Source organism: Penicillium bovifimosum (genome assembly GCF_028826915.1).
Source record: "Penicillium bovifimosum strain IBT 22155 chromosome Unknown utg000004l_segment0_segment0, whole genome shotgun sequence".
NCBI lineage: Eukaryota > Fungi > Ascomycota > Eurotiomycetes > Eurotiales > Aspergillaceae > Penicillium > Penicillium bovifimosum.
In genome coordinates, this window is record NW_026622713.1 from 121,233 (window position 1) to 142,131 (window position 20,899).

Consider the following 20,899-nt stretch of genomic DNA (forward strand, 5'->3'; position numbering starts at 1 on the left):
AATAAAGAAACCTTGAACTCCGAATCATAGCCACAGTAGACTAGGGCAGTGTGTTTTCATGGCGTTCGACTCTCAGAAGTAGAATATACTCAGTCATGAGAAACGCCATGTAGAGCTATGTTCGGCAGTGCTTGATGCTGGGTATTATGCGTTGAGTCATCATTCCTTAAAATCTAAGGAATCAGATGGGGTGGTGGGAAGAGAGTAGACTTGACACATCCCGGGGGTGCAACATTCCGTTTCCTTAATGATAAGATGGCCGCTGCTTGCACTGATTCCCCGGGACAGGGTTGGGTTTTGGAGGAATTCAGTCGCTGGTGCGTCGTTCCGGCTTAGGTTTGCGCAAACTCTTCATCCGGTTCAAGAAACCACCACCAGGGTTGAGCTTCGACTCTTCATAAGGTCGGTCATTGGTGGCCTTGCGCTCCAATCCGGTCACCTGCTTGGGACTGCTAGATGATCGAAGTCGGCCACCTTCAAGGCGTGCTTCGATATTTGATCCCTTCTTATCCCATTCCTCTTCATATTCTTGGAAATATGGGTTCTTCTCATTGCCCCGGGAAGAGGCCGAATGACTGGAGCCCACTACTGGCGCCGGGGGCACGGAAGAGTGGTCGGACGGAGCAATGCGACCAGGTCCAGCTCTTCCACGCAATCGCTGAGCCAAACTCTTCTTTCGTGCAAGGCCAGTATTTGGCGCCAGAGAGCCCTCATTCTCACTCTGGCGGCGTGCCATGGCAGACCGACTGGCAGGAGCTCCGTCGAGGAAAGTGCTCGTTCCCAGTCCCATGCTTTGTGGTCCGTGGATCGGGTCTACTCGGGCAGTGGGATCGAAACTGTTGCCTGAGTCGGCATTGCGGCGGGCAGCGGTCGCAAAGTCGTTGTGTCCTTCCTCCATCCTGCCATGGAATAGGTTGAGATCGATGTTGGAGTTGTTCGGACCTGTACCGCCCAGGGCCATGTTGGAAGATCCCTTGGGGAAGGCTTGCATGGGCGCCGTTCGCACGCCACGGCGATTGCGATGGGGGTTACAGGCATCGAACGGACCGTCGTGGTGGAACACTAATAACTCAGTTAGCACGTGGTTCCTCTCGCGAAAAAAAAAGCAGGAGATAATCCGAGGCACCTACTTCCTGTGCCATAGATGCTTGTCACATCCAATTTATCAATGATATCGAGTCGTCGGTCCTTGCGGCCAGACTTCGATTTGCCATCTTTGCTGCGACCTTCGCGTTCGCGATGACGTCGCTCGCGTCGGCGCCTGTCATCATCATCGAGGTCCAGCAGCTTGGAGCTTCGGTCCATCACCGAGGATTCGGAGTTCCGACGGGGACGACGGGGCGCCTTGCCCTTGGCGTTCTCGGACAGACTAGGGGGATCGGCGAAAATATCGAGCGGATCTTTTTCTTTCGAAGTAGCTGACCGTCCGGGCGGGCGAACCAGGCGCTCTCTCGGAGGCCTGTTGCCAGTTGGGGGGTTTCGTCTGTTGGCATCAGAAGGAGCGGGGCGAGTGTGTGGTTGAGGTGTAGGGTTAAGGGAGAGCGATTCCTGATAGACGTTAGACTTGCTATGAATCCAGAGATTGGAAACTCGCATACAAAAAGCTCCCGCGTGTGGCTGGACACGTCGTTCTTCTCAATCGGAGAGATCATGCTGGTACCAGTCGACATTCCAGGGGCCGACTGAGGAGACAGTGCTTCAGTGTCGTCTAAGAATGGATTTGTTGATCTTGGGCGCTCCGGTGGATTCCTCGACGAGACAGGTCCGGCAGCTGAGGGGGAAAGAGCGCGGTTTCGGAAAGGGTTGTTGGAGCCAAAACTGGCCGCTGTTGGTGAGGGTTGATGTTCTATTGCTGGCAGAAACACTGTGAATCAGCCACGGTATCGAATATAAGAAGAATTGGGGACCAAGAATCCAACTATGTCATCTGTAGGGATCAGGGGGGCGCGAACTACCAGCGGTAAAGCCCAAGAGGGGGTTACAGCGTGACGTACCTTGCGGGGCGAGCGAAACGCCTGGCGCAAACCCAAGCGCTGGAGGGGCATTCATTGTCAAGGACAAAGGCCTCTCACAAGGCAATATGGGGTGGAGTTGGTTGTTTGCGGTCAATGAGGTCGCTTTGGGTGTCGCACGAATGCGGAAGAAAGTGGCAGGTGAAACAGCGGGTCTCTACAAGGAATATAGAAGGTAAGATCAAGGTCGAGACTTTGTAATAAGTTGAAAGTTGAAGCAAAAGAGAGAAAGAAAGGTAGAACGAAAAAAAGGAAAAGAAGTCTAAGAGGGGAGAGAAAGGAGGGGGGGGGAGAAGGGGACACGGGAGGCGAGAGAGAGGCATACGTAAAATGGTTGATCATCCCCCAATGCTCGTACCTGGGCCCTGGCGATCTTCTAATTCTTCTAATTCTTCTATTCCACATTCTATCTATGAGTTGCTATGCTTCTTAGAATCCATCTGTTATCTGTTCAGAATCTCCAGACTGACTTAATTCTACAGGGAAGGGGGTATTGCCCACGATCGACATGGTTCCACCTTAGCACGAGATGACATTTTCGATAGGCCAACAGGTACGTATGACAGCAAGCAGGGTTCCAAGGACAAAGGACATTTCGAGACATCCACCATGACAGTACTACAACATCCTGTACTGACAGTTCCCTCGGTTACCCAAAATAGCCAACTCTCGGAATGACGATGGGCATTCCTTCCAGGAACATCTTGATGTCATCTCCCATCTCTGGAATGTGGATTGGCACATGTATCACATCTTCCTGACTCCAACGCTATGCAGACCACTGGGCATATCTCCAGATGTCACCCGGCCCATGGGGATTCAGAAAGTGACAGGGCCATCTGCCGAGTCAAGGGGGAAAGAAAGGTCAAGGCACGTCATTTCGCCTTGGACCTTTCTAGTAGGGTGCAGTAGCCGTCTTCATGTTGAATCGAAGCAGAGATCGAACATTCCTGGGCTTGGTAATCATGATTCATGAATGAGCCCTGGTCATCGCTTAAAGACAAAGATACCTTATTCAAAACCATGAAGGTCTCGCTCGCTATTCTGGCAACGGATTAGAGCTGATCTGCCTTATACCTGAGGCCGACGTCGATTTGTCACCATTCCCAGGTCATGGATACAGTGACCTAGATGGACAATGTGGGAGCGAGCTGATGCCGGGAAGAGGGCAAGGATATATATAGACCACCTACCTATCGCTACTCCGTAGGTATACATGGAACCTAAGGAATGGATGACTACCTAGGTTTTAGCCCTCCCGGTCTAGGTACGAGAATCCAAGTCGGCTTCACGTCTAAAATATAAATATCATTCAATGCTTGTCCATTCATTACCATACCAAGGCCCAATTCGAAAATGGATCCCTCTCATAAACGCCACACATAAAATGCAAACAAGATGGTATAAGACACAAAAGAAATCATGCGACAGTGTTCAGTGCGCAGTGGACTGAGCCCGCGGCAGGTGAGGGTTCGAGATGGGAATACCCGCACGACGCTTGGACTGGGCTTTGGGCCTGGAGAGTGTGTATCTGAAGTGGACATATTAGTACATAACTCCAATATAGTCAGGAATAGGGATGAACATACTTGGCAAATGCACGCGAGAGTGCCTTCTTGCAGCTAACCTTCTGACTGCCAATGAACGAATCCACAGTGACAGCGATGGCACGGTCGATATCCTGCGCGGAGCAGTACTCGGACAGGCGCATCTTGCAGAAAGCTTCCGCAATACGCATAATGGCTTCGAGATGACGAACCTGGACATTTCGAGTAAGTAGAAGGTCAAGGCATAGAGGTGCAGGGGATAACTTACTGTGATAGGATACGCCCCAGTGGCAAGGGATTCGCGACGCATGTCCGCAAAGAGACGGGCAACCTTGTCCTGATCGATCTGGTAAAGCTTGGGCTGACAACGCTCACGGGCATACATGATGTACTTCCGCAAGAGCTCTTGGGGAATCTCGCCCTCCTTCTCCTCTTCGGCTCTCTGTTTCTCCGCCGCGCGTCTGGCGATTTCTTCTTGGGAAGGAGGCAGTCTCTGACCATCTCTGTTGATGCGGTAGCCCTCGTTATCGATGAGATGGCCATCGGCATCGACTAGGTCACCCTTCTCGTTACGGAGAGGACGGGCGGGGTTGGCACGGTGGTGTGACTCAATCACGAAGTTGGCCAAACGTTCATCCTCGGCGGGATCAACCAGGTCGCGCACCACACAGAGGATATCGAAACGAGACAAGATAGGGTCTGTCAAGTCAACGTTCTCCGAGAAGGGGATGGAACTGTTATAGCGACCACCCTTAGGGTTGGCGGCGGATACAACAGCACAGCGAGCCTGCAACGTGGTCACAATGCCGGCCTTTGAAATGGAGATGGTTTGCTGTTCCATAGCTTCGTGGATAGACGTCCGATCCTGGTCGTTCATCTTGTCAAACTCATCGATGAGACAAACGCCTCGATCAGCCAGAACAAGCGCACCGCCCTCCAACGTCCATTCGCTGGTGAGAGGGTCACGGCGGACACTGGCTGTGAGACCGACGGCACTAGCACCCTGACCAGTCGCAAAGACGGCGCGGTGGGCGGTCTTTTCGACGAACTTGAGCACTTGAGACTTGGCGGTACCAGGATCACCGAGAAGCAGGACGTTAATATCACCACGAATTGACATCTTGCCCTGGGCTTGTTTGCTGACACCACCAAACAGTGAAAGCGCAATGGCGGTCTTGACGTCCTGGTGGCCGTAGATACTGGGTGCCATGGAGCGGATGATCTTGTCCACAATATCGGGTTCGCGGGAGAGGGCTCGAATCTGGCGCTCATCCTCTTCTGTCAGGTTGAAACCAGCCAGCTGGTCGTGGGACTTGACAACATGGTTGGCCTCGATAACGGTGGCGAAAACAGGGAAGCCATTCTTGTTGTTCAGTTGTGCGTCGTAGCTGTTGCGATAGATGCCAGTAATTTCAATCTCGTCGCCGGGTTTGGCACTATCGATCAAATCGGCAAGCAAAACAACCTCGCGCTGGCGCGGCAAACGACCGGCGGGGACTGAGCCAGGGGACTCCTGCAGAGTCAACTTCTGATAGTTGCGGTAAATTGTCTTCTCAGAGTTGACAGTGAAGGGACCGCGCGACTGGCAATTTTGACAAAATGAGATCTTCACCTCAGCACTGGCTTCTTGCTGGAATGGACCCAATGTGATACCGCACTTTTGGCAGAGGAACATGACATATTTCAATTGCGGGAAGACACCAGTCCGACGAGTAACGACACCGCCAACACGGATCAAACAGTTGAGATGCGACTGGCGCAGCTGACGCAGAGTGTAAATAATTGGAACATCGGTGATGCGAACGTGGATCTCATTGTGGATATCGTGGTATTGCGGGTAGTGGAAAAGAGTGACATCGAGCGCTACTTGGTCAAATACCTTCAACACCTCGGTCGGCTCGTTGGCAAGGAAGTATGACAGCGCTGCCTTGGTCTCGCTCAAGTGTGCGTAGGACACGTCAAGGGAAGCTGAGTTCACCTCACCAAGGGTTTTAATTCGATTGCCGTACACAGACTGACCTGTGGGATCGATGAACTCTGTGAGGAATGCCTTGAATTCACGATAGATGGAGCGAAGGACTTGAGGCTGGGTGACCCAGTCGGTGATGTTGGCTGCCTTCACATCTGCCAATTCCTCAAGAGTCAACTCATCCACGCCCTCGTCGGCCATGTCGATATCTTCACGGTCCTCGTCATAATGGTGCCTGCGTCGTCGAGGTTGGCGCGACAGATCCATTTCCATATCCTCATCATCTTGTAAGAAGGCAGCGGGCATACGGCGCCGACGTGCTAGTTCGCGGTCTCTCTGATTCAATCGAGCATCCAACTGGCGACGAGTTGCGGCATCAAGTTCGTCGTGATCCTCGTCGTCATCAATGTATCCTTCATTTTGGTAGCGATCTTCCGCTGCATCGCGGTAATCCCTTTCGAAGTTGTCGCCGAACAGGTCAATGCCGTCCTCATCTTCCGCCAATTCATCAATGTCGTCAATGTCTTGGATTAGTCCTGTATCCTCGTCCTCATCTTCATCTCCCATGTCAAAAGGAATTGGGGGAGGAGATGAGCCCAATGCGGTGGCTGCACATGAAGTCTGTCAGTTTCAAACCGGCAAACCCAATCCAAGGAGTAGGTAGACATACGACTCGAAGGAGGCAATGGTGCCGGGGAGGACATATCATCCTCTCTGTCTCTCTTACGAGTATTGACCCGAGGGCCACGGTTTGCGGCCGATTCGCTAGGTCGGAGCGGACTGCAGTGCATTAGTCTTTGAATGCAGAAAATTCAGGAGAGATACTGACTCCATTATGTGTGGGAACTGCTGGCGATTTTTCGTAAAGGATAAGAAAGGTACCAGTGAAATATGAGTATAGTACAGGTGATGTGTATGTCTGGAGGGGTTTTCCTCGAATTTTGTGATAGCGTGGTTGATACGCAGTAGAATGAAGGGAGGAGAGGAGAGAAGGGGGCGGCAAAGTCGAGTTGTGCCGCGAGTTCGCGTGTTGGACGCGACGCGTTTCAATTAAGGCCCGAACAGGAAGGTGGACCCTCGCTCTTTCCCTCTTCCCTCAGAGGCAGATGATTTCGATCACACAATCTGTTTCGACTCCAGATTTGCGAATACAATAATTCGATTGAACAGTTGAATGTATTAATGTATCAAAAAAGACCTGACTCGGCTGTTGATGCCAAAATGTCGGACAAAAAAATGAAGCAAAAATCAATGATCGACGCAGGGATCGAACCTGCGACCTTCTGTGAAACTCCAACATATTGAATGTAAGACAGACGCCTTAACCACTTGGCCAGTCGATCGTTGTCGTGATTGGACCTCAATTGAAGGATTTATATTCAGGCGACATTTCAACCATTTCCAGACCTCGATATCATCACAGTGTAGCAAACTCGCCCAGAGTAACTAATTGGTGGCCACGTTGAGTGGGTACTCTGTAGACGGGATTCTCATATCTTTTGGACGAGGTCTCTAGACCTGAAAGGCTGCATTATGTATGGCCAGGAACCCAGGGAAAGACCGTTACACGCCCCAATCAGAAGGCGGTATGATTTATGTTTCACACCGCTCGCATGTTCGTCCCTGTTCTGTCGGCAATACTAGTCTAAAGTGTTGTTTCGCGCTCCTCCGCATCCTCGTGGCGCGTTCAACGTTGTTCTACCGAACTCAGTTGCGCAAGCCAGTGACAATAATTTATCGTCCCTTCAATTGTGGCTCATTATACACCACAATATAAGTGAGACTCGCAGGACACTGCACAATGGATACCCCCCAATCAGTCGGCAGCGTCGGCTCCCAGGGTTCCCAGACCGCAAAAGAGTATGATGCGCTCTCAATCAGTCCCATTCACACTATAAAATTGTAGTGCTGACTTGAGCCCAGGTTTATTGAGGCTCAGCTGCAGCTAGAGGCCGATGCACGGGAGGCGCTTCCTTATGTGAGTGTCTCGAACAGCAACGGGCGGCGCGTGACTTGGTACAAAGCTAACCTGTGAATTCCAGGCTTTCGACTCCTGCACCTATGACCTTGGACCCTTGCGACAGAACCTATTTGCTTGCCTCACCTGTAATCCACCGCCCTCCAACCCTGACGATCCATACTCTGCTGCCGCTGTCTGTTACTCATGCTCCATCTCTTGCCACGGCGAACACGAGCTAGTTGAGCTCTTCAACAAACGCAACTTTGTCTGTGACTGTGGAACTACTCGCTTGCCCTCGTCCTCCTATTGTACGCTCCGTGAAGACCCTGCGACTGGCAAGAAGGGTGTCCATTCCCAAAAGGCGGCAGCTGGCAACGCCTACAACCATAACTTTCGTAATCGTTTTTGCGGCTGTGGCGAGCAATACGATCCGAATACAGAGAAGGGTACTATGTTCCAGTGCCTGGGGCTCGGCACCGTCGAGACCGGAGGCTGCGGTGAGGACTGGTGGCACCCGGAATGTCTCGTTGGCTTGTCGCGTGATTGGCAAAAACAGTTCCAGAAGATCAATCCCATCGGTGGCGGTGATGCTGCTAATGATGCTGTAGTGGAAGCCGAGGAAGGATCGCTTCCACCTGGCTTCCCCGAAGAAGATGCTTTTGACCATTTGATCTGCTTCAAATGTATCGACTCCAACCCGTGGATCAAGCCCTATGCGGGCACCCCCGGATTCTTGCCACCCGTTTTCAAGGAGGGTGGACTGAAGAAGATCTCAGTTCTCACCGAGGTGTCCACTGACTCCAAGTCTAGGATGACCAAGTTCAAGGAGAGTGAGCTTAACGAGACCGATCTCAAGGAATCCAAACTCAAGGAGTCGGACTCTCCGAGGAAGCGCAAGGCAGTTGATGAGGATGCCACTGAAGGAGAACCGGCTACGAAGCGGACCAAAGAAGATGAACCATTCGTCGAGCAAGAGCAACCACGAAATTTGAAGAAAGAAGAGGGCTCTGCCTACTCTAAGACTGAGTTGACTGGGCTCAAGGAGAAAGGCGTTAGTGATACCGATATCAAAAATTTCGAAACCAAGGAGCTCAAGACGGGGACCGACTCGTCGAAAAAGCGCAAGGCAGACGATGAGGACCAAGTTGAAGGAGAACCGGTCATGAAGCGAACCAAAGAAGATGGGACCTCTTCCAAGCAAGAGCAACCGGAGAGTCTCAAGGAAGGAGAGGATCTTCCCAAGCAAGGAAAGGACACTCACGTAAGGCCATCTGCGCCCAAGCACACTGAGCTGCCCACCTCTCTCCCCACGGGATCCTTCTCTCTTTTCGCCCAGGGAGATTTCTATGGTCAATTGTGTCACTGTGAAGAGTGCTTCCCAAAGCTCGTGCCTCACCCCCAGCTTCGCGAAGAAGAAGATACCTACGAGCCTCCCTTGTCGGATGACGGCGAAGGCAACGGCGCCACAAGTACCGGTACGGGCAGCATCTACGACCGCGGTACAGCCGCACTCAACAACATGGACCGTGTGCGTGCTCTTGAGGGTGCAATGGCGTACAACCACCTCCGTGACAAGCTGAAGTCATTCCTACAGCCTTTCGCTGAAAGTGGGCAGGCGGTCAGTGCTGAGGATGTTAAGGGCTACTTTGAGAAGCTGCGTGGTGACGAACAGGGCATCAAGGATGCAGCTGATCATGCCTCTGCTGTGGGGGGTGACAGCAATGATGATAAGAATGGAGACAAGCGCAATGAACAGCATGGTATGTGACCGCCCGGATGATACTCACCTGGAATGATCGCTGATTCTTCGATGGCAGGATACTAATCACCTCCACACGGTCTCCCCTCATTTTCCCGCGTTTTGGACCAGGCGGGGAATCAACATGTACGATAATTTGCAGATGAATTGGAATGACAATAATGGATGGTGTTTTATGGGTACAAATTGGGGGGGGGTCGATCAATTGGACTACGTGTCTTACTATTTTCAAGGGAAAAAGTGGTCTGAGGCCGTAAAGCTGAAGTTCGAATTTTGCGTACTCATTGTAATGGAAATTCCGCATGTAAAATGTAATGCCAACGCCGGACTAAATATACGCAGTATGCTGTGGGATATCATGACCAGGCTGTCCACGCGCCGAAACTCAATAAAACCAATGCAGATGTACAGCAGGTGAACGAAATCGTTACTCCTTGAGGCGCTTGGAAGCCCTCATCAATGAATCATCTGGCAGACCGCTCCGTTTGGTGCCAGGGAGACTGCCAGTGCGGATATCATTGTCATCTTGCGTGACCCGACGGTGCGGGTACTTGCCCTCGATGCCCTCAAAACAGTTGCCACTGATCGGACCGCCGATGGTGAAGTACGGATGCTCAAGGGCTTGTTCGGCCGTGATGCGCTTTGTCGGATCGTATTCAAGCATACGTGAAAGCAAATCGAATCCATCTGTACCAGGAGTGCCGGCACTCGAGGTGGAGGAGTATCCGCCATTTTTCAGACAGCTCTGGTACCAGCCCTCAAGATTAGAGCCGCGGTGATACTGTGAGGGCTGGCGGTGGGCTGCCAGAGATTGTAGCTGGGAATATTCCGGCATAGATGCCAAACCCGGCCAGGATTCCTTGCGCGGAAGACCGAGGATCTCGACTATCTTTGTCATTTGGTTGCGCTGGAAGGGGACTGTCTTCTTGCTGTCCATTTTGGCTTCTTCGCCCTTGAAGATTGGTCGTAGAGATAGCAATTCGGCGAAGATGCATCCTACTGCCCACATATCGACCGCTGGCGTATAATGCCGGCTCCCCATGAGCAGCTCTGGTGCGCGGTACCAGATTGTGACGACGACTTTGTCGCCCGAGAACAAGGAGTTGAGTGGCTTGTAAAATAGACGCGCTAGCCCCAAGTCACCGATACGGATAGCACCGCTCGAGGTTACGAGGATATTGGCTGGCTTTAGATCGCGATGCAGGACCCAATTGGTGTGAAGATAGAGTAAGCCATTCAGCAGCTGAAACAAGATAGACCGGACCATGGACGCCGGGATGGCATGCCGCTGAGGTTGAGTGTGGTGATGGATGATCTGGAGTAAATCATGCTCTGTATATTCGAAGACCATGAATATGCATTTATCCTCGAGAATGATCTCCTCTAGTTGGACGACGTTGGCATGTGAGAGTTCAGTGCACAATGCCATTTCACGGATAGCTGACTGCGACAGGCCTGTGTACTGGATGGTTTCGCCTTCCTTGTCAGGCTTGAATCTGGACGATGTTAGGGGAACGAAGTAGTCAAACTGGGAAGTGTCCATTTACTTCTTGATGGCGAACTCTCCTTTCTTGCCATTTTTCCCGACGGCCTTGTAGACCCGGCCATAGGTTCCGCTGCTGATGAAACCTACGATATGATATCGATCTCGGACCCGGACTTTGCTGGTATATCCACCAGGCCTTCTTGATTCAACAGATTCTGTACCAAACAATGGTTAGTTTAGTCCGATGCGAGGTGAGAACCAGATGCGTGGCGGATATGAGAACAGATCACCGATTGCGCCCATTTGAACCAATTGGAAATAGAACCCGCGTGAGACATGATCTTAGATCAGACAATACAAAATAATCAAAGGGATAGAGTTACCACGAGAATAGAAGCCTCCAGAATTCATGAAAGGGAAGCCCTTTCCAAACATGATGAAGAAGACAGACAGACCGATGTCAAGCGAAGGAATCACAGCCAGCGGGTATCCAGGGAGGAAGATAGATAATTACCATCAGTAGGCAGACCCCGTTTCAAATTACCGACTCTGGTCCGCGGAAGAGAGCCGGAAGAAGAGGGTGGGTTTGTCAGACTCATTTGTGGATCAGAAAGAGTGAGGTGGTTACTCCATTGGTGGAGATGCTTTCTCCACGGGCTTCCAGCTTTGGAGTAGGAAAAGCGTAAGAATATACGAAGTAGTGGATAAATAGATGGATTATATCGTCCGAGATTGTATATCTCCAGCAATGTGATGAGAGAGATCAGCCGCGACTCAAAAGCTTAGTCAGATCACATGTCGTGGACGACCCGAATGAAGAGAGCTTTGTAGCTTCCTTTCTTCAACCGGTCAACTTATCTCGCCACAGCCATAAACTTGATGTGACTTCGGAATATCCGGGCAGACAATTCTCGTCTGGCTAACTCGAACACAGACTCTCAAGACAGTGATCGGCAGACGTCATCGTAGCTCTGGCCCTCCTTCTGATCTCCGACTCGTCTGGAGGCCTTCGATTGACCTGATTTAACTAGATTGTCTCAGGATGGTTTTGGGCACGTCAACCCCCTCAAAGGTCACACCTTACTTGATCTATCTCGTGTTTATTGTCACGCTCGGGCCGCTTCAATTTGGCTATCACCTGGTACGCACTCAACTCACGTTCATCGAACACATACTGACATGATTGCAACAACTAGGCAGAGCTCAATGCCCCACAAAGTATCATAACATGTGAACGTCAAGGCATTCATTCCTCGACCAGCGCATTTCACGGTCTACCGCAATGCCTCCCTATGACCCCATCCCAATTCGGACTCGTCTCTTCGATCTATACGCTCGGTGGTCTACTTGGAGCCCTGCTGGCAGGACCCATCGCGACTAAATATGGACGTCTACTTGCACTACGAGCGACTACGGTACTCTTTATACTGGGACCTATGGCGGAGACACTTGCCCCGGCGATTCCTGTCCTAATTCTTGGTAGATTTCTCTCTGGGATTGGATCAGGTGCTGCAATCGTAGTTGGTCCTATCTACATTTCGGAAATCGCCCCTCCAAGTGCTCGAGGCTTGTTCGGTGCTTTCACCCAGGTCATGACCAACGTCGGTATTCTCTTGACACAAACCCTGGGGTACTTTTGGAGCCAACCTAGTCTTTGGAGGTTGATTCTGGCTGTGGCTGGATTTGTTGGCGCTCTGGAGCTTATGGGACTATTTCTGGTACCAGAGAGTCCCTCGTGGCTTGCCGAACACCATAAGACCAGCCAGGCTCGTCGCGTCCTGCAGCGGATCCGCGGGCGGGATGCCGACATTGAAGCGGAAATCGCGGGCTGGAGATCTTCGGATGCCCCTGCATCTGGTGAGGAGGAATCCTTGCTCGCTTCACAGCCAGGTGAGGGATCACCTAAGATACCTGAAGCCACATTTATGCAGGTTGTCAAAGATCCCTACTATCGCCCGGCCATCATTGCTGTGGTAGGGGTGATGGTCGCCCAGCAACTCGCCGGGATGAACAGCATTGTCATGTACAGTGTGTCCCTATTACAGAGTATTTTACCAACGACTGCTGCGCTGCTCACAGTGATGATATCTGCAATCAATCTCGTGATCACGCTGGCATGCTCTCCATTGCCCGATCGCATTGGCCGGAAATCGTGTCTGATGCTGAGCATTTGCGGTATGGGCTGCAGTTCAATCCTTCTCGCCATAAGCATATACTTGAATGCGAAGATCTTAACGGCGATCGCTGCTTTGCTCTTTGTGGCCTGTTTTGCAGTCGGTCTGGGCCCCGTACCCTTTATACTGGCCTCCGAGCTTGTCGGACCCGAAGCTGTGGGCGCAGCACAAAGTTGGGCTTTGGGTGCAAATTGGATTGCAACATTTGTGGTCGCTCAATTCTTCCCGATACTCAACGATGCCCTAGGTGGCCGTGGGAAGGTCTACTGGGTGTTCGCCGCAATGGCAGGACTTTTCGGCGTCTTCATCTACCGACATGTGCCAGAAACCAAAGGCAAAGCCAATGCCGACGAGGTTTGGGGGCGAACAGATCGACGACAAGACTAAATTTCACAGTCCCCCCTCTGCTTTCCTCGGCTATCTCTTCGAATCTTTATAGCAATGACATTAATCCATCCCCGTTTTGACCCGTAAAATCACAGGTGGTTGAAATTATAGAGAGATGCGGGGTACTGCATATCCTGCATCATGTTTATGCCTTACATGAGCACGTTGTGGTAATGTAAGGATATCTAAGATGTATCACGTTAGATGTCGATATAATGTACCACAAGCACTGCTAGGCATCCACTTTAAGATATCTACTGTGGTAAGTTGCGGTGTGGAGCTGTTGACGTCGAACCCCCCCAGTTGCATGGATTATCCATAGGTGTCTTCTCCCACTTTCTCTCCCCCGCTCGAGAATGAGATTCACTCTTCTGCGGAGATCTGCAAACCATTAAACCGGTTAATCCATCTGTGATTGCCCCTCAAATTCTGCGGAGAACCTCAAAGAGTTAGGTGGGCTCAGTACTTCTTGGCTACGAACTTGTTGTGATCGACCCGAAGCACCCAGATCGTCGATCAACTCTGGGGTCCTTTACCCGTAACAGCCACAGTCTTGACTAGGGGCCACCCAAGCCACCACCCCCAACACTTTTCTTTCGTCTCTCTCCTTTCTACCTCTCAACCCTCTCTATTCTACATATCCGCCATGGTCCGATTGGCACTCCCCCACCGGTTGAGCTCACACCTATCCGCGAGAAGCACGTCGTCGACTCCCGGACAGAGCAGAAGCACCAGCCCTCTACGATCAGCAGAACCCAAACCTTTGCTACTCAGAGTTTCAGTAATTAGAGTAAGCGCTGAACGAGATCGTGTACCTTCTCGTCTTATGGGCTGCCTGACTAATTTCAATGGTTATGTTTAGGGACGCAATCTCGCAGCCAAAGATCGGGGTGGCACGAGCGACCCTGTGAGCACACCCTACCCACGGAGACAATGCCATATCGAGACCGCTTACACGTTGTACAGTACTTGGTGGTTACATTGGGAGACGCAAGGCAGTCGACACCGACGATATTCAAGACCCTGAATCCGGAATGGAACGTTTCATTTGACATGCCCGTATTGGATGTACCATTGCTGGAAGCTATCTGCTGGGATCATGATCGGTTTGGTAAGGACTATCTGGGCGAGTTTGACATTGCATTAGAGGACATCTTCGCCGACGGGCAGGTAAACCAAGAGGTGGGTAAAGGGACACATTGCTTGGATTCGTAACGATCACGCTGACCCATCTCCACAGCCCAAATGGTACACCTTGAATTCGAAGCGAAAGTCCTCAAAAAAGAAGAAGAGCACTGTATCGGGTGAAATCTTGTTGCAATTCTCGCTAGTCGATTCCGCCAACCCCGCTGCCGCGGCGCCGGACATATACCACAAGTTCAAGAAATTGGTCTTCTCGGGGGATGAGGAAGATCAGATTCCTGCCCCTGAGCTCGACGAATTAGACCAGGATGCGGAGAGCTCTGATGAGGCCGATGACTCGGCAGCTACGGAAGTGGTGGAAAAGCGTCGCAGGCGGCTTCGTCTAGCTCGATTGAGACGCAAGTCCCTCGCAGCTCGTGCGTACCAGTTCTCGGGCTCCGGAACTGGTGTGCAGGGTATAGTTTTTATGGAAATTGTTCGGGTCACTGATCTCCCCCCGGAACGAAACGGTATGGATTGTCCTCCTGCATGTAGATCGCGAGATTCTAACAGATGTCCTAGTGACGCGCACATCATTTGATATGGATCCGTTCGTTGTGACCTCTCTCGGGAGAAAGACTCTCAGAACCCCTGTTATACGCCATAACCTGAACCCGGTTTATAATGAGAAAATGGTGTTCCAAGTGATGCGACATGAGCAGTCTTACACCATAAGCTTTACCGTGATGGATCGAGACAAGTTCTCAGGAAATGACTTTGTTGCCTCTGCAGGTTTCGCTCTTCAGAATCTTGTCCAGTCCGGCCCCGAAGCAGACCCCGAGACGGGGTTATACCGGTTTGTAGAGGATACAGAGAAAGTCAATCCCGCTACAGCTGCCAAGTTCGGTGAACGATCTGGTACGGGATCTGGAGTTAGTCTCCCGCGGCCTGGAGTCACCGCGTCTCACTCTTCGTCCAGTCTCTCCAGACTTGCGAGGCCCATATTAAAGACGCGTAACTCTGCCACTTCGGTTCCAAGTCAATCGATGCTTGAAGCGCCAGTTCCGGCTCTTCTCACACCTTCCTCCCTGCCGGAAGATGGTATCTCGGGGATGGATAGCACTAGTACACTGCAAGGGTCCACATCGAACATGTATGATGGCGAGTCAGCCCCGCCGCCCGACCAGGACGGCTTCCGGTCTTATACTATTCCCCTTGTGCTCAAGAATAGAGAACGCTGGGAAGACAAACATTCACCGGAGCTGCACGTCAAGGCAAAGTACTTGCCCTACAGTGCTCTCCGACAGCAGTTCTGGAGGTTGATGCTCAAGCAATACGACGCTGACGACAGTGGTCGCATCGACAAAGTGGAAATGACAACGATGCTTGACACTCTCGGTTCGACGCTGAAGGAGTCCACAATTGACAGCTTCTTCGAACGCTTTAGCGAAGATAACAAGCCCAGTGATACAGACGATCTTACCTTCGACCAAGCAGTGATTTGCCTGGAGGACACGCTTCAAGTCTTGCAGAAGCGGAACTCGATGGCTGCCACCAGGCCAATGGTCTCTTCTAGTTCCGGAAGTCAAGATAGTGAGCCGTCCAGCAGCGACGAGCACAGTCTAGAGACCAGCACTGCTGCTGCTTCCAATGCCGATCCAGAGAGAACCACTATCCCGACCATATCCGCTGGCCAATCTAGCCCGTCTGATGAGTATCTCCAGCCCGATGATCTCGGAGATGAGGGAGGCGAGGAGCACGTCATCGAGATTCGCGAGTGCCCCCTTTGCCACCAGCCACGTCTGGCGAAACGCTCTGATGCGGATATTATCACGCACATCGCTACGTGTGCGAGCCGCGACTGGCGCCAGGTTGACAACTTGGTTATGGGTGGCTTTGTAACTTCCAGTCAGGCACAGCGCAAGTGGTACTCGAAGGTCATTACAAAGATTTCGTATGGTGGATACAAGCTTGGAGCAAACTCGGCCAACATCCTTGTCCAAGATCGGATCACCGGTCAGATCAACGAGGAACGCATGAGTGTCTATGTGCGCCTCGGAATCAGGTTGTTGTACAAGGGCATCAAGAGCCGTGATATGGAAAAGAAGCGAAGTACGCACCCCTTGGCTATACCTGTATACCTGCTGGAATGAGGCGAAGACAATTACTAACACTTTTTACAGTTCGCCGTGTGCTGCGCTCTTTGAGTGTTAAGCAGGGCCGCAAATATGATGACCCAGCTTCGGCGTCCCAGATCAAGGACTTCATCAACTTCCACCAGCTGGATATGTCCGAGGTTTTGATGCCCATAGAGAAATTCCGCACTTTCAACGAATTTTTCTACCGTGCCCTTAAGCCTGATGCCCGTCCATGCTCCGGTCCCGATGAACCCAGGATCGTCGTTTCTCCTGCCGATTGTCGCTCAGTTGTCTTTGACCGCTTGAGTGATGCTACCAGCATCTGGGTCAAGGGTCGAGAGTTCTCGATCGAAAGATTGTTGGGCGATGCGTATCCGGAGGATGCTGCTCGGTATCGCAATGGTGCTGTTGGTGTATTCCGCTTGGCGCCCCAGGATTACCACCGCTTCCATATCCCCGTGGATGGAATTTTGGGAGAATCCAAGACCATCGAGGGCGAGTACTATACGGTCAACCCCATGGCCATCCGATCCGCCTTGGATGTTTATGGTGAGAATGTACGCGTCCTCGTTCCCATTGATTCTGTTGAGCATGGCCGCGTCATGGTTGTCTGCGTTGGTGCTATGATGGTCGGCAGCACAGTCATCACTCGAAAGGCTGGCGAGAAGGTTTCGCGGGCCGAGGAGCTTGGCTATTTCAAATTCGGCGGTAGTACGCTATTGGTGCTATTTGAAGAGGGAAAGGTCAAATTCGACAGTGACCTGGTGGACAACTCTAAGGGTGCTTTGGAAACTTTGGTAAGAGCTGACCACTTCGCCGACACACCATCAAGTATATACTAACCAACTTCTCATTCAGATCCGAGTTGGCATGTCTGTCGGACACAGCCCAAGTATCCCTCAGTATGAGCCCGACATGCCTAAGAACACAGAGAACATCACTGCCGAGGAGATGCAAGACGCCAAGCGACGCATCGAGGGCAGCCTGGCTCCTCCTACCAACCCATCTAACATACTTAAGACGATCAGTTGATCTGTCTTCCTATTCCTCTGGAGCGGACAGGACTCAACTCCCGTCTATTTCTCTGAACATATTGTTTTTCAACAGCGGTTTTGGGGTTTATTGTATTCTGATGAAAACATAGCATTTATCTAGCATCTGCGCATTGCGAGGAGCGGTTGAGCATAGTTGAAGAGAATCGATATGAGAAACGATAGAATTTCACAGTCAGTCATACATACACCTTGATACGCTTTTCATCCGAATTAAAGCCAGCTAAGAGCATTTCATTCGAAGTAGGAGTATAAAAGAGTCCAACAGGACCAAAATGACCCTGTCGGATAACGGTCGATAGTCCCAAAGTAGACTAGCGTGTGTCCCCACGCGCCGCCCGACCAAAACAACCGCGTGTCAGAACCCAACCCACCATTCACACCTCTTTTGACCTGTCCGGCGCTCCCTTACGTATCGCTTTCGCTGATCGATTGCATAAGTCGCCTAATCTGCTGCTTTTCAGCTGTAATTCTGAATTGGGACGCGACCCGCGCCTCACATTCCAGCCGCGAGCCGACCAACCCGACCATAACTCGACCGTGCCACCAACGTACACACACGACAAATTTCCATTGTTCTTCAAATCGGCACATAATACTGGCTCGAGCGAGATTGGTTGCTTATTGGAACTGATTCGAGAAAGTTCGGTGCTCATACACACACGGGGGTCGCGATCGTTGTTTCTCCACGAAGCTTCTGCGCCCAGGGGTAGTTGATTGGAGAAAAAGACAAAGAAAAGCGACCATTCGACACCGCAAGGAGGGTAACCGGTTGAAGTTCCAGACGTTTGCCTCCGACGACAACAACAACTCCGCCCGCGCCCATCTTGTCATGACCACCACGGTCCTGGCAACCACAACGACCAGGACAAAGCGGCGCGAACCGCTGGAAACGATGGCGATGGAAGCGCGCTCTGCGACCGTGGCCGGGGGAGCCGGTAAGGGCAAGGAACGGAGGACTACGCGACTCAGCGCAAGTAAACACGAGCTCGACAAGAGCACAAGCAAGCCTGGGAAGCGATCAGCTGGTAAGTAATTCGCTGGAAATCTGGGTTGTCGCATGATGGCGGGAAAGCATTTCTAATATGTCCCATCAGTAGAATACGAGGAGGATGCGGAAGACTTCCAGTTCTCTCTTCTACCGTCAAAGAAGTCCCGGCCATCTGTCGAACCGATTCCAGAAGGTCCAAAATTGGACACGGAGAATGCGCCACCCAAATCAACACCAAAAAGAGGACGGCCGCGAAAAAAGCAAGCAGGCGACGAAATAACTTCAAGTGCTATACCAGCAAATGGGAAAAGCGTGGAGCTTCCAAGTAGGAGACCAAAGCGTGGAACAGCAAAGACTGCACAGACGGAACCAGAACCTCAACCCACAAACAACATGCGCTCATCACGAACTCGCGATAGTCCAGAACACCAGCCGGAGGCAAAGAAGCCAAAGAAAGCAGGACGACCACCAAAAAACAAAGCGCAAACGCCAGTTCCCGAGTCAAACGAATATAGGTCCCCGGTACAACCAGCAGGTACGAAGGTGGCACTGCCAGTGGCCGATACGCCAGTAATCCAGCGCAATAAAGAGCTCAGAGGTGGAAAGGGCGATAAAGGTGAGAGAGGGCGGCGGCGCAGCAGCTTAGGTATGCGGGGACGAAGGGCCAGCTCTCTGATTGATTCAGGGACATCGAATGGTAAGTTTCCTCAATCCGACATGATAAATCATATGATACTGATTTTGTTATTTTTGCTGCACAGCTTTACCCCACCGAGAGGTTGGCACAGCAGACTTTTACAAACACATCGCTGATGATGGGCTTCCGGAGCCACGGCGAATGCGACAACTATTGATTTGGTGTGCGACTCGTGCAATAGGAGACAAGCCCACGGGAGGCTCGAACTCGGACGATCAAAGTGCACGCTTAGCAGGTATGTGAAAATTGCTGTCCCAGTGAGAGATGTTCGATCTGACCTTCAACAGCTCGTGTGATTCAGGAGGAGATCCTTCGAGAATTCTCAACAACCTCAAATCTTTCCAACTGGTTTGATCGTGAGGACTTAAACCCTCCTGCCGTAGTCGTCAGAAAGCCGAACCCTCGAAACGTACAAAATTCCGAAAAGATCAAGGAGCTGGAGGAGCACATACAGAGGTAAGCATGTCATTGAAAGCGGCCACGAGGGCGTGTTGCTAACCAAATCCAGATTACAAAAAGAAAGGCAGTCACTCAACGCGCTCCTCCGCCAGCCACCCATCCCAAAACTCGAACCCTTCACTCAATCCCACAACAACCTACAACCGCAGAACCAATCTTCGAGTAAACCACATCTCGAAGAAATAGATCCTTCTCTCCTTGACCCCTCACAACAAGCCATATTGGCATCTCTGAAGCCTCCAAGCCGATCAGATGGCGATGTACCAGCTCCTCCCTCTTCAAGAGGGACAGCCAACGCCACGTCGACCAGGACGCCCTTCGGTCTTCCCACCCGTTCCCCCGACGCTCCCGCGCAGGCTGCCCAACATGGAGATAGCAAGCCGTCGGATAGCGAACCGTCGCCGCGTGTTCGTCCTGAGACGTCAGCTTGGTCCGCAGAATTATCCCGTCTCACCTCAGGTCTTGCGCCCACTGTGGATGTCTTGGCTGCCGGTGTCCACGACATTGAACTCTACCGCGCAGCAGCAGACAAAGTCTCCTCTCACATCCTCCGAATCTGCGCTCGACGCCTCGAGGAGCGAGACGCGCACCATTGGCAACACCATCTTACATCGGATGGCAAAGCTGATCAGCGCCCCGTGGAAGCTGATAAAGACCTTGGCCTCGTTTTGGGGGCGCTGGGTCGGCTGGAGAGGCGCTAGGGAGCTCGCCTCCCTGGCTTTGCCTGCCTTTCCTCTCGCTACCCCGTCTCGGAAACCCCGGGTGGGGGTAGTCCCGATGACTGCAACACCTGTGAATACGATCCCACGGAGGTCCAATCGATCTTCAGTCTAATGAAATGAGAGGTCTTTCTCCCTTTTTGGAGACAAATTGGTAGTGGTGCGAGTCAGCGTTTCTTCGGCAGATCTTGTCCCCGAGCTACCCTGTACTCCTATCACTGCGTTTGAGAAGAGATCTGATCAGTGAAACTACCAGTGAATAACTTTCCAAATAGCTAGTGGAACGAAAGCGTTGATTACCACTCACACACACACGTAATGAATTCGGAATAAAACACGTAGTGAACTCAGAGCTACCTCGGAACGAATTCTATTTTTGCTCTCCCGTCGGACTCCAAGACTACCAAGCACCTCGACCTATTTTAAG

The 20,899-nt window shown here is 51.7% G+C and overlaps 7 protein-coding genes across 7 annotated transcripts; 4 read left to right on the forward strand and 3 right to left on the reverse strand.

Moving 5' to 3' along the window:
* Positions 1-307: 307 nt before the first annotated feature.
* N7515_004324 (Pal1 family protein) lies at positions 308-2,049 on the reverse strand (the record flags this gene model as incomplete). Its single annotated transcript, XM_056665068.1, has 4 exons — positions 308-1,062; positions 1,131-1,548; positions 1,599-1,864; positions 1,995-2,049. 4 exons carry the CDS (start codon positions 2,047-2,049, stop codon positions 308-310), a joined length of 1,494 nt encoding a protein of 497 aa, XP_056522018.1.
* Positions 2,050-3,446: 1,397 nt separating this feature from the next.
* On the reverse strand, positions 3,447-6,362 carry N7515_004325 (MCM DNA helicase complex subunit MCM2; the record flags this gene model as incomplete). Its single annotated transcript, XM_056665069.1, has 5 exons — positions 3,447-3,543; positions 3,602-3,771; positions 3,828-6,136; positions 6,199-6,308; positions 6,358-6,362. 5 exons carry the CDS (start codon positions 6,360-6,362, stop codon positions 3,447-3,449), a joined length of 2,691 nt encoding a protein of 896 aa, XP_056522019.1.
* A 967-nt stretch (positions 6,363-7,329) lies between these two features.
* Positions 7,330-9,256, forward strand: N7515_004326 (putative metaphase-anaphase transition protein (Mlo2); the record flags this gene model as incomplete). Its single annotated transcript, XM_056665070.1, has 3 exons — positions 7,330-7,388; positions 7,452-7,506; positions 7,571-9,256. The coding sequence occupies 3 exons, from the start codon at positions 7,330-7,332 to the stop codon at positions 9,254-9,256; spliced, it is 1,800 nt and encodes a 599-aa protein (XP_056522020.1).
* Positions 9,257-9,674: 418 nt separating this feature from the next.
* On the reverse strand, positions 9,675-11,036 carry ssn3 (cyclin-dependent serine/threonine protein kinase SSN3; the record flags this gene model as incomplete). Its single annotated transcript, XM_056665071.1, has 3 exons — positions 9,675-10,743; positions 10,795-10,948; positions 11,024-11,036. The coding sequence occupies 3 exons, from the start codon at positions 11,034-11,036 to the stop codon at positions 9,675-9,677; spliced, it is 1,236 nt and encodes a 411-aa protein (XP_056522021.1).
* A 739-nt stretch (positions 11,037-11,775) lies between these two features.
* Positions 11,776-13,294, forward strand: N7515_004328 (putative MFS glucose transporter; the record flags this gene model as incomplete). Its single annotated transcript, XM_056665072.1, has 2 exons — positions 11,776-11,874; positions 11,930-13,294. 2 exons carry the CDS (start codon positions 11,776-11,778, stop codon positions 13,292-13,294), a joined length of 1,464 nt encoding a protein of 487 aa, XP_056522022.1.
* A 646-nt stretch (positions 13,295-13,940) lies between these two features.
* N7515_004329 (putative phosphatidylserine decarboxylase Psd2) lies at positions 13,941-17,586 on the forward strand (the record flags this gene model as incomplete). The annotated part of the gene is made up of 7 exons (XM_056665073.1): positions 13,941-14,084; positions 14,157-14,201; positions 14,261-14,476; positions 14,535-14,946; positions 14,999-16,528; positions 16,600-17,351; positions 17,413-17,586. 7 exons carry the CDS (start codon positions 13,941-13,943, stop codon positions 17,584-17,586), a joined length of 3,273 nt encoding a protein of 1,090 aa, XP_056522023.1.
* An 852-nt stretch (positions 17,587-18,438) lies between these two features.
* Positions 18,439-20,454, forward strand: N7515_004330 (Mis12-Mtw1 family protein; the record flags this gene model as incomplete). The annotated part of the gene is made up of 5 exons (XM_056665074.1): positions 18,439-18,634; positions 18,704-19,294; positions 19,359-19,529; positions 19,582-19,750; positions 19,803-20,454. 5 exons carry the CDS (start codon positions 18,439-18,441, stop codon positions 20,452-20,454), a joined length of 1,779 nt encoding a protein of 592 aa, XP_056522024.1.
* Between the last annotated feature and the right edge of the window lie 445 nt (positions 20,455-20,899).